We start from the raw sequence: 12,417 nt of genomic DNA on the forward strand, positions 1-12,417 counted from the left end.
ACAAGCAGGCAGCACTCCTGGGTGTGATTCTGGTTCCGATAGCTTTTCTGGAAGACCAGCTCTTTCTCTCTGAATCCTCAAATCCACCCCACAGACCAGGGGAAAGGCAGGCGATGCAATCTCAGAAAGGCCTGGCCAAAACAAGGGAAGCTGCAGAGGAAAGAAATCAGCTAAGGACTGCTAAGCCTGTCCCGGTCACTCAGTTTCAAAGCTCTGTGAAAAAAACCCAAGACGTACAGAGACCTAAGTCAAAGCAACCTCAACAAACAAACAAACAAAGAAAAAGTGTGAACAGCATCAAAAATGGTTCTGAATGAAGGACTAATGGGATGAGTAAATAAAGCAAATCCAGCAACAAAACAAGATTCACCAAACCTTTTTACTAACTGACATCAAGAAAAAAGATGTTTTGTGCTGCTAAAGGCCTGAGTTTACACATCCTGTTTCTGAGTCCTTTCCCACCCTACCTCCATCCCTGAAATTCAAAATGTGGCCAGAACCCCAACAATAAAACAGCAGAGCGAGTTTCCTTGCAGGGCAGATCCAGGGCCTTCTCTGAGGCTAGCAGTTGTTGTGGTGAGAGACTACAAGACATTTCTAGGGTCATTTCTGGATGAGGGAATGTCAGACCCTGGCCACGCCAAGCCAAGTGCCATGCTGCTTGCTTCCTGAGGGATCAAGGGGGTATGTGAAATAAGCAAATCTTGCAAGCAGAAGACACACACATGGTTGGAACAGCTCCCAGCTACTCTATGAGCATTGAAGGAGTTGCAGTTGTGTGGGGTCTCTGAGGAGCCCTCCCATGTTATGTTCCTCACAGACAACATGATCCAAAAACCAACTTCCTGACACTTGACATACAAAAGAAGGACTTAAGAGGCCAAACTTCAGTGAGAAGATGAAAAATGATTGTGAATTTACAGACCAGTTCCTCGGCCTCACAATCTAGGCCCTAGTTCTCCCCAAAGAATTGCTTCTGTGTCGATTTATTTCCTTCCTTCCTTCCTTCCTTCCTTCCTTCCTTCCTTCCTTCCTTCCTTCCTTCTTTCTTTCTTTCTTTCTTTTTTTTTCTTTCTGTTTTTGGGGTCATACCTGGCAGCACTCAGGAGCTACTCCTGACTCTATGCTCAGAAATCACTCCTGGCAGACTCAGGGGATGCTGGGATTTGAACCACCGACCTTCTGCATGCAAGGCAAACGCCTTACCTCCATGCTATCTCTCCAGCCCCTCTGTGTCGATTTTCAAGGCCACATGGCAGAGTGAGCTCTGCTGGCCTCAGAAAGGCACTGATTAGTCACATTGTCTTTAAACATTCATTTCACAATTAATATATTAAGGTGAATAAGAACAAAAATAGAATCTTGGTAGCTGGAGAGCAAAAGCAGAAATACAGGCAACTGATACAGATGAAGTTTTAATACCTTCCTGCTCACCAGGAAACACAATTCCTTTAAAACAGGAAAACCCATACAACCAAGGTATGCACAAGGTAAAAAAAAAAAAAAAAAAAAAAAAGTAAAACGTTTTAATAGGCTGAAGTGACAGTCCAGTGGGTATAGTATTTTTGCATTAATCGCAGCTGACCCAGGTTCAATACCCACCACCCCATGTCCCTTCAGGAGTGATTCCTGAAGCACAGAACCAGGAGCACTGACAGCCCTGAGCACTGACAGCAGTGGCCCCAAACAAACAAAAATTAAAAACAAAAAACAAAAAAAAAAAAAAACCCTCCCTCATTTAAAATAGCCAGATCTACAAAAACCAAGCAAAGAGGAAAAGAGATCAAACAGGAGTGTGAATGTTTTCCCCTCCCATGAGCTCCAACCCCAGAAAGGGCAGAGACTGGGGTGCAGGTAGATGCAGCCCCTGGGGCCCACACTTCCTGCGTCCCACCCCAGCTCTTGCAGAGGAAGGAGAAGGGAGGTAACTCTCTGCAGAGGTGCAACATGGCTGAGCTTTGAGGAACAGATAGAAGGAAGGTCAACACTTCAGATATCACCACAGGCTATCAGGCCACAGGGCAAGAGACAGACAAGGTGGCAGCCACAGGTAGGCAGTCTCGGGCCCACAGTGTTCAGATCAAAGGTGGGCAGCCAGTTGCTTCTTTTCCATTCTTCCAGCCAGCCAGCCTACAAGGAAAGTTCCTAAATAAGGCAGAACCGAAAGGTTTGGGAATCTGCTTTGGAGCAATTCTCCAGGGTCCTTGACCTGAAGCCTCCAGCCAGCTTCTGCCTGTTTCTCTCTGTGCCCTGGAAGCTTGATTTCACCAGAGCAATGAATCCCAGGGCTGTTGCTAGGCCAAATGTCTGTGCACCAAGAATTCTCACTTCCAAGCCTGAGGATGAAGATGGGCAGTGTGGACACGCCTCTTAAAAATCCCCGTTCTTCTTGGGGCCGGAGAAGTGGCGCTAGAGGTAAGGTGTCTGCCTTGCAAGCGCTAGTGTAGGACGGACCGAGGTTCAATCCCCCGGCGTCCCATATGGTCCTCCCAAGCCAGGCACAATTTCTGAGCACTTAGCCAGGAGTAATCCCTGAACATCAAACGGGTGTGGCCCGAAAAAAAATACATAAATAAATTAAATAAAAAAAATAAAGAATCTCCGTTCTTGGAGGCTGATATTATTAGCCCATTCAAACGTCCCTTCTGAAGGAAAAGATAAAAATGCGGAACTGGGCAAGGCTGGCCTGAGTAAGCCAGACCACAGAGGTCCCAGGTAAAAGCTTTCTCAGCCTTCCTACACCTCAGCCTTCATCCCCCTCAAAGAGTAAAGCTGGGGTGGTGGACTGCTCTGAAATCTGAGACCTTGGAAGGGTGCCAGGTAGTCCCAGCTGATCTCCAGATGCCTCGAAGATCTTGGGCAGAGGGCAGAGTCTGGGGCTAGGCAGGTTCTCCCCACCCCGCACCCCATTTCCCAACCCTAACACCTGTGCGCTGCAGCTGCTAGAAATAAGTTAATCCTCAGTGGGCCAGCAGGGGGGCCTGCTGCTCCCAACCTTCAGGTCTAGCACAAGCCACAAGCACCCCACACAGCCAGTCTCCCTGCACCCACTCCCAACTCTTCCTTCAAGAGCCACCAGATGAAAAGCTGACACCGTGGGGTGTGGGCCCCCAAACACTCAGGCTGGCTCAGCACAGAGGTTGGGAAGCCTGAAGGCACAGAATCAGGGCAGAGGAGGCTACAGTGCTTCCGGCTTGAGGGTTCTAGGACTCACACACATGAAAAACAGCTGCTAGGTATTATAAAAACAAAAGCTTTGATGGAAACCTAAAAATATAAAATAAAATGTAAAATAAAAAACCCTATTGGATGAATGGAGCCTTGTGAAAAGCTGAAAAGCTCTGGAATTGGGCAAACTGCAGAATGTCCCAAGGAAACTTGCTTACAGCACGCTAGGTCGGAAATGTAAGTGGAGAGAGAGGGAGAGACAGAGGAAGAGGGAGAGAGAGAGGAAGGGGGAGAGAGAGAGAGAGGAAGGGAGGGAGGGAGGGAGGGAGGGAGGGAGGGAGAGAGAGAGAGAGAGAGAGAGAGAGAGAGAGAGAGAGAGAGAGAGAGAGAGAGAGAGAGAGAGAGAGAGAGAATGCCGCAGCCCAACTGCCCCTCCACACCAATCAGCATCATTCTGGCCACAAATCTTTCCCAAATAATGAGTGAGGGTTCAGCCATTGACCTCAAAAATTTAATACACACATCAGCAGCAAGTACCTTCTTTTCAGTCTATCACAATTTCAAAATGATTCCCATGCAAGGGGGTAAGGGAAATGCAGGAGAGCCAGGCAGAAAATACTGTTTAAATAGAAAGCAGCTCAATTTCCAATATTATTCAGGACAACTTCTAAGAAACAACAGATTTTTATTATGCTGATTGTTTTTGGTTTTGTTTGTTTGTTTTGTGGGGGCACACCCAGTGACGCTCAGGGGTTACTCCTAGCTATGTGCTCAGAAATGACTCCTGGTGAGGGGGACCAAATGGGATGCCGGGTTTCAAACCGCGGTCTGTCCCAGGCTAGCACCAGCAATGCAAATGCCTTACAGCTCTGCACCACCGCTCCTGCCCCTATTATGCTGATTAAAAAATACGTTGTGGCAGAATGAAAGACTAAATTCTAGGGTTGGGAGGTGTGGCTCAGTAAGAAGAACACAAAACACTTGCCTATGTGAGGCACTGGGTTGGATCCTCAAAATCACATGGTCCCCTGTGCACCAAGAAAAAAAATCAACCCCAGAGCATAGTCAAGTATGTCCCCAAAACTAAATTAAGTAAAGGCCACCGATTCCACAAAAGTCATGGGTTTTTCATGACTGTTTTTCATTGCCAAGTCAGAGACTATAAATGGATTTGTCAGGAAAAATAAAAGATTATTGGTTGTTACTGAAAAGTCTTCCAATAGAAATATTCAAGTCAACCTACAGCATATTCTTAACCTTCCCCATTACAAAACCCAACAGAATCTAACAGCCCAACAATAGGAGAGAAACTCCATAGGCCTGCAAATTGAGTTCCACAGACAGAAAAAAAGTTGCCCACACATGATAAAGCAAGAAAGCATTTCTTTGGAGTGGGCTTCTTTTATCAAGCTATTCTTGCTTTTATGCCATTTATCTTGTAGTTAGGAGATTCACATCATCACATCCACGGCTTAGGCACGAACTACTTGAGAAACCATTTAAAAATTCAAATGTGACACTTCCTATGTCAATCAACAGCAGGTTTCCAAAACCACCCTTTGAGCTGCTATATGAAAATCAGAAAAAACAGTTTTAGTCCCTCCTCAAAAGGCCAAATCACCTGTCGGGAGTGTAGAGAAATGATCTCTTGCGGTGTCTGAGAAGCTCTAGTTTATGCACTGATGCAGTGTAACAGTCATGAGCTAGTAATAATCCCCGCTGTGGCTCTGTGCCTCTACTGTCCCTTCTTAGACCCTGTTCTCAGATGGTTTCGCCCAGGGTCTGTGGACTATATTGCACTAGGCAGAACCCAGAGCCAAGACTAGGTGTTCCATTTATTTGCCCCAAACTTAACTCCTGGGAGGGTCAGAATCCTAACACCCAGCCTCATGCATTTCCCAGCAGAGGCTGAGCAGAGAAAAGGGGTCCTCTAGGATGGCCAGTGGCCTGCAGTACTGACCCCTGGCTCTACCACCTGGTTTCCCCTCCTGACCTTTTCTACCAGGCAAGTGAGCATCCCAATTCCCAATAAAACAAGTAGCAGCAAAGGTACCCCACCCCTGAAATTCCACTCAGCTCCCACCTACTGTCGTCTGAATGCAGACATTCCGCTTCCAAAACTCTGAAGGCTCAGCCACGCACTAGGTAACACAGAAGCGATTCATGAGTATCTTCAAAGAATATTTTCTCAGGGGCTAGAAATCAATCAAAATAGCTTTTTCCCCTCCACATCCCCCACCTAGCCTCTTAAAGAAATGCCCAGTAGCACCAAATTGCAAGACAATTTGAAGAGCTGAAGTCACCTTCCACATTTTTAGCTCCAAAAAGAGCCAGAGAAATTCTGAATCTATGCAGCAGAGAGAGAGAGAGAGAGAGAGAGAGAGAGAGAGAGAGAGAGAGAGAGAGAGAGAGAGAGAGAGAGAGAGAGAGAGAGAGAGAGCGCAAGCCCATAGGATTCAATTAACAAAGACTCAATCCCTTTTCTCCTGCTCAGATGCACAGAGCAAACAATACTCACAAAATCATGAATTTGTTGATTTGATTTGGGGTTAACCTGGGATTCTTTCAAAAAGAAACACAAAATCTTTACCCAGTAAATCAAAAGCTGAAATGCAGAGTGTAAGATGATAGAAGGAGCATTGCTAAAGGCAGAGCAGGTCTCAGTGAGCAGATCAGTCAGACAACAAAAGCATTTTCAGGGCGCATACAGAAACATTGGCTGAAACAAATTAATTTGCACTTCCAAAAATAATTTACAGCATCAGTGTGCCACTACTCACAGTTCTCGGGATGGGTGGAGAGAGAGATCCATTTGGCATGTAGGGGTCAGAATTCATATTTGGCATCATGATGTACCCGGAATAACTTGAGTAGGGGGGTCCCTTGTTATAGAGGCCCCCATCTGAATGCTTTCCTGAGGGAGGGACCACAGAACCATCAGTGATGCCTTCCTTTCAGTGTCACTACATTTCTCCTCTGAAAATCAAAATCTAGAAGATTTGTTTACCAAATACTCTAACTGGATTATTATGCTCTATTTTAGGTCGACAGTATTTATTCTCTTAAGTGGCTTAGCAGTGAACCAGATGTTTGAGAAAACATGTGGTTCAATTTACTTCCACTACCGACTTGTGTTTTTACGAAAATAAGTGTTACCCATCTAACTTAATTTGTTCTAATACTAACAAACTGGACAAAGACACACAGACACAGGAGTAAATAGCTCTTGCGAACCTAAAGTTGCAAATACATGGGTTGTCTCTGTGTGCACACACACAAACACACGTGTTTAAAAGTCATGCTTGCCCTAGAGAAAATTTTCCAAAATTTTACCTGTGCATCTAGATTTCAAAAAACATGGAGAAATGGGAAAAGCTAGATCTAGCTAGCATGTGGCCAACTGCCTAAAACGTCCACAGGGTGAACTCCAGGAGACTTAATTTTCTGTGCTGCAATGCCATGATTCTGCCAAAGAAATGTGCTTTTGGGTGCCTCCACCCCAACCCCCATCTTCTCTTTCATAGGTAGAACTACCCTGAGCTCAGAAGGGACCTCCTGGCATCAGAGTTCCATTTGGCTCTTTCCCGGAGCTGACATACTGTACATAGAAACGGCAATTCCAGCCAGGAAAATGTAAGTGATTAAAGGCGACTAGAAATGCAGCCGGTTCTGCAAGGAGACCCCCATAGAGGTCTTGATTTTTTTAAAGTCACAGTTTGAAAAAAGCAAAACCAAAAACAATAAAAAATATATTGTTTTAAAATTTTGAGCCAAAAATGAGCAATGGGAGGAAGTCTGGGTATCCTGTGAACTTCATCTAGGCCCCAATTTCAAGAACCAAGTTTTTTATCTTAGCGGGGAACATTCTACTTTACAGATGTACCCTTTTGCCCAGCATCAGCTGTCTCTCTGTCTCTCTGTCTCTGTTCTCTCTCTCTCTCTCTCCCCCCACCCCACTTTCTCTCTTTCTCCAAACACCATCGCACTGATGAAAATCCACTTGAAACTACCCTTAGAAAAGAAATGGTAGGATTCTTTCCCTTTTAGACAATGCAGCAAAAGTGGAAAGACCTAAGGTCAATCAGAGCCGAGGAAGTATGAGGAATAGAGGAAAAACTCCTTACAGACATGGCCTTGTCTTTGGCCCTACGAGTATGTCAGGGAAAGTGAAACCCAAGAGTCCCTAACTAACCCCAGAATGGTTTTGGTTTAGGGTTTTTCAAATGGTGCAAATACATATAACTTAAATAGGCAGTGGATTTCTTGGTTTTCTTTCCTATTTAATTGAAACACTAGACTCAGCTCCTATTAATTACATCTGCTCTTGGTGTCTTGGGTGAAAACACCAAAAAAAAAAAAAAAAAAAAAGCCAAACCCACACACATAAAAGACACACATAGGGAGAGATAATCGGGGCCTTACCATCATCTGGGTGTTCTCTGGCCTTGTCGTGGTATGTCTCCTGAGAGGTCTGTGCTGGTCTGGCCACCTATTATCACAAGTCCCACCCCCAAAAGACAGAGAGTTACTGAGAGCTTGTGACAAGAACCAACTCCCTGAATGTCTGCCGGGAACTCAGAAGACGATTCCACCTCCAACTAGCTGTTTGGTGAGTCTACAAAGAAGTAGGCCAGGTCTGAGTGCTGGGGCATCGTTTTCTTGCAAATTGGCTTCTAAAATGATCATCCCCCTAAGACTGGCAAGGATATGGGAGACCAATAACAATAATAATGAAATAGTGCATAAACTGGATAGATCTGACTGTATTGGCCTGATATACATGCAGGCATCTTGCTAAGTGAAAGTACTTTTGAGTGAATCCGGTGTTAATAGCTATTTTTCTGCCCCATGTTGGCTTTAATCAGGGCGGAATAAAAGTCAGCTGCAATATTTTGCTACTGGAAACTGCACTTTAACGATAAAAGAGGGAGCAGAGGAAGTCTCCAGGCACTCCTGGGCTCCTGCGGGGCCCCTCTGCTCAAAAACCTACCTGGGCTTTCAGGGGTGAGGGCAGGCAGACATGAGAAAAGTGAGCCAGCCTGTGGTTAAAGGGAGGAAAGCTTGACAACTGGTCACAGACATCTCACGGGGAGCCCTGCTACTCTCAGTTCTGGTAACCGCCATGTCAACCCAGGCTCAACCACGTGCCAACCAGTGGTCTCACCCTTACTCCATCTTCCCGGGTTCAGTCTATACCCACTTACAACGCTGTCAGAGTAAGGAAGCCCTGGGGGCCTGAGGTTCCAGCCTGTAAACCGGTCACCTCTTCAGCAAGGCAGAAAAATGGACAGGTGGGATTTATCGACAGGAAGGAGGAAGGACCGGCCAAAAAGCAAGACGAGGGTCTAGCCTAGACCCTCTAGGGGTTCTACCTGTTGGGAAAGCTTTCTGGTCCCCATCTCCGACGTTCCTAGCCATACACAGCTTCAGCCGCCTGTTTGCTGGACCCTAGACCCCCCAGCCCTCCCGAGCAAGCCATCAAATTGTTGTGTAGGGATCCAATGTGCGACCATACTCACCCCTGCCATTGGGAAAAGGAGGGAACTCAGGGGTGTTCTTTAACGCGTTGTTTAAAACCCCAACCGTCTCCGCCCCCAAACCACACACTTTCTTTCTGGGGCCCTCGAAGGTGGGAGTTGCGCCTCCCAAGTTTCTTTGGAGCAAGAAGGGCCTGATGAAATCAGCCCAGGGTCAGGGCTTTTCTACCGGATTTCCTCCCAGGCGCGGCCCCGCGGCCCCACACGGGTTGGGGTGTCGGGTATCAGGGTGCATCCGCCCCCCCCCCCCGAAACTCCCAGCGCCGCCCGAAATAGCCCTTTCCGCGGTCAGCACCGCTGGCCTCGCCGGCACCCACGTGTCTCTATTTACTTCTCTCGGGTTACCCAGCGCGAAGCCTCGCCGCCCCGCGATCTGATAAGGCGCGTCCCCTGCGCCCTGAGTGGGCGCCCGCTTCTGCGTCTGCCGAGACCCCGGACCCCCAGATTGTGGCTCAGCCCAAGCAGCCGAGTTCTTTAGTGTGGGGTGTGCGTGTGTGTGTGTGTGTGTGTGTGTGTGTGTGTGTGTGTCGCGTTGCTGCTGCCTTTTCCCCCCCCTTCTCCCTCGCACTTGGGTAAAGAGGGTTGGAAAAACCCGGGGGGCGCCAGGCGGCGGGGACCGCGGCACCCACAACTCGGGCGCTGTTCCGACGCCGAGACCAGGAGTTTTTACGCACCCTGGGAGCAGACGCAAACCAGCGGTTTGGCCGCCCAAGCCCGGCCCGGCGCGTCCCGGGCACCCCGAGTCTGCCTGCCACCCCCTTCACGCGCACGCAGGGCGAGAGAAGGTGCCGGGAAGCCCAGCCCGTCCGCCCCGCGGCCCGCGCCCCGCCGCCCACCTCGTGTCCGTTGCTGGCCGGGATGATTTCGGACTCGTTCACCAGGGACGACTTGATGTCGGCCAAGTCCCCTTCCTCCTCGGGGTGGCTGATCTCGGCGAAGATCTTCTCCTTCTGCGGGTCGCCCTCGTCCTTGAAGGGGATCATCTCGTCCGTGGCGCAGAGCTCCGGGTCCCCGCCGCCGCCGCCGGCCCCGGACAGTTGGGGCATCCCGGCCGCCGTGGAGTGTCCGCTCCGCCGGGGGAGCACCCGAGGCCGCAGCAGGAAGCGTCACCCCCGGCCGAGCGGGGCCGAGGAAGGGAGGCTGCGGGGGGGCGGCCGCGCTTCCCGCTCCGAGCCCGACGCCCCCCGCGAAGCGAAGGCTGCGCCTCGGCGCGCCGGCGAAACGGCCAAGGAAAACGAAAAGGGAAAGGGAAACGCGGGTCGGCGGGTCGGCACCCCGACGCTCCGTCCGTCCGAGGGGAGTCTGGAGGCCGGCTCGACAAGTCCGCTTCCAGGAGGGCGCAGGGGGAGCGAGGCGAGGCCCGTCCGCGCGCGGGCTGCGGGGCTCCGGGGCGCCCCGACTCGCGGCGGCGGGAAGTTGGCCGAGCCGCCCGGCGTCCGTCCGGGGCGCACCCGCGGCCGCCCACCCCGCGCTCTTTGTTCGCGCTGAGTTCGGCGCCGCCCGCCGGGGGCCGAGCCCCGCCAGGGAGTGCCCCGCGCCGAGCCGAGCCGAGCCGTCCGGAGCGGAGCTGGAGCTGGAGCTGGAGCTGGCGCTGGCCGCGTGCGGGGCGCCGGCCGAGAGCGAGCGAGCGAGCGGGCGAGGAGCGAGGAGCAGCGCCGCCTCCGCCTCCGCCTCCGCCTCCGCGCCGGCCCGCAGGTGAGCAGCGGCCGCGCCTCCCCAGCGCGTCTCCTCCTCCCGCGCCTCGCCGGCGCTGAAAAGCGCCCCGCTTGCGTCGCGGCTCCCCGCCCTCCCCGCCTCCAGCGCCCCTGGGCCGCCCGCGGGGGCGGGGGCGGAGGGCGGCGAGCACCGGGCACCGGGCTCGAGTCGCTGTGGGGTGTGCTTTCCCCTTCCCAGAGCCGTAGGACGCGCGTGTGTGTGTCTCTGTGTGTGTGTCTGTGTCTGTGTGTGTGCGTGTGTGTCTGTGCGCGCGCGCGCCTCTGCGCCGAGGATCTGGCAACTTGGCGGGCCCAGGAAGGAGCCCGGCCCGCGTGGCTCAACTCGGTCGGGCGCCCCAGACTCGCATCTCCTGGCACCGCAGCCCTCCTCCTCCTCCTCCTCCTCCTCCTCCTCCTCCTCCTCCTCCTCCTCCTCCTCCTCCTCCTCCTCCTCCTCCTCCTCCTCCTCCTCCTCCTCCTCCTCCTCCGCCGGCCCCCACCCCGCCCTTTCCGCCGCCCTCTCCTCTCGTCTCCGCGCCCAGGCCCCGGGAGGAAGATGAAAGCGAAGCCGCCGCAGCTGTGATCGACACCGCATTGATAGATGCTTGGACTGGGGGGTGGGGGGGTGGGATGAGGCAGGAATCGGGGGACCAAGAGGAGAAGGGGGAAGAAAGGACCGAGCGCTCTAGCTGTTCTAGGACGGGGAACGGAGTCCGCGGCCCCACGAGGAATTTTAATGTCCAGGGACCCCGAGAGCACATGGGAGTGACGATCAAGGATCTCTGGGATGGGGTGGACGAAATACTGCCAGACTGAAGTCAGATTTCGCTCGCTAGTGGAGCGAGAGTCCTTCTTTTCATCACCTCCCCGGGTCTCCAGCTTTTTCAGACGTGCCTGCTCCTCCAAGTGTGGACACTTCATAAGGAAGAAGAGAGAGAAGGGGGGAGAGAGACAGGGGAAAGAGAGACAGAGAGAGAGACAGAGAGAGCAGGCGGCAAAAGGACCCGGGAGAGCCAGCCAGCCAGCCAGCAGGGAAAGGAAGGGAGGGTCTGCCGGCTGTCCCTGGCACCTTTGACTGCGCCCTCAAAGGGATCCTTGAGGATGCAAATCCGAATCAGACCTCAAGAATTCCTCAGCCGCCACCGGCCCTTTGATGCATTTTGTCCAAGGACAGGACTTATTTAAGGAGGTGCTTTGTGAAGTTACAGCACATGAGAGGTTGGAGGTGGAAAACACACCACGTTTTATTTCCAGGGCTCTCAAAGAAAAAGAAAAAAAATCCAGCAAAATCCCGATCTCCGACACATGGGTAAAAACCACACCACTGTAAACAGTAAACAAGGGGCCCGTGAGAAAAAACAGTTTTCGTCTGTTACAAGGTAGCCGTGCAAAGGTCCCTCTTTTCCCATCTCCTAAACAAGGGTGCAGAGGAGCACTTGAAACTTCGTCTGCTGAGAAACGCCGCCCTTGGATGGACACGGACTAGGGAGAGATGCTCCAACCTGTCTTGGAAGGGATCCAGTCGCTCATAGGGCTCGTCAGATCGATGTAAATTCTATCTGAGGGACTGGAATAAAATCAAGGGGCCAGAGTAAACCATTCAATCTAGCTCAATTAATTGGCGGTGCCTTATACCTTAGAGACAAAGGGAGAAAAAAAATAAAGAGTATCCTGCTAGACTGTGTAAAGGCAATAATGCTCACATGGAAAGAGCCCCATTTCTGCTTTCTTTGGTTGGTAGCACCCTTTAAGATATGGTCAGTATGAACCAGTGCACCCGATGGGGACACGTCAGACATGTATACCTTTTGCTGAAAACGAAAAACGGGGAAACAAAGTCAAAAGCCCTCCCGCACACGCGCCCCTTTGACCAATAGGAAAATAATAGGAAAATGCAGTTTGCACCAAAGCTCCCAGAATAGACGTTCCTTTTCATCCAACTACGCACAGACTGGCCAGAGAAATATTTTTCCTGAAAGACTAAGAGAGATTACATGACGTCTCTTACACACACACAC

The 12,417-nt window shown here is 51.1% G+C and overlaps 1 protein-coding gene across 2 annotated transcripts in view; it reads right to left on the reverse strand.

The window, feature by feature from the left end:
* The window catches only part of LEF1 (lymphoid enhancer binding factor 1), an 81,455-nt gene extending 71,704 nt beyond the window's left edge, over nucleotides 1-9,751 (reverse strand). For both annotated transcript variants that reach the window (XM_049786934.1, XM_049786933.1), the window contains exons 1-3: nucleotides 9,542-9,751; nucleotides 7,591-7,657; nucleotides 5,949-6,082 (exon numbers count right to left, since the gene is read on the reverse strand). In XM_049786934.1, coding sequence (XP_049642891.1) covers nucleotides 5,949-6,082; nucleotides 7,591-7,657; nucleotides 9,542-9,751 — 411 coding nt within the window. The remainder of the gene's footprint in view (nucleotides 1-5,948; nucleotides 6,083-7,590; nucleotides 7,658-9,541) is intronic.
* Between the last annotated feature and the right edge of the window lie 2,666 nt (nucleotides 9,752-12,417).

Source organism: Suncus etruscus, chromosome 14 (assembly GCF_024139225.1).
Source record: "Suncus etruscus isolate mSunEtr1 chromosome 14, mSunEtr1.pri.cur, whole genome shotgun sequence".
Taxonomy (NCBI): Eukaryota; Metazoa; Chordata; class Mammalia; order Eulipotyphla; family Soricidae; genus Suncus; species Suncus etruscus.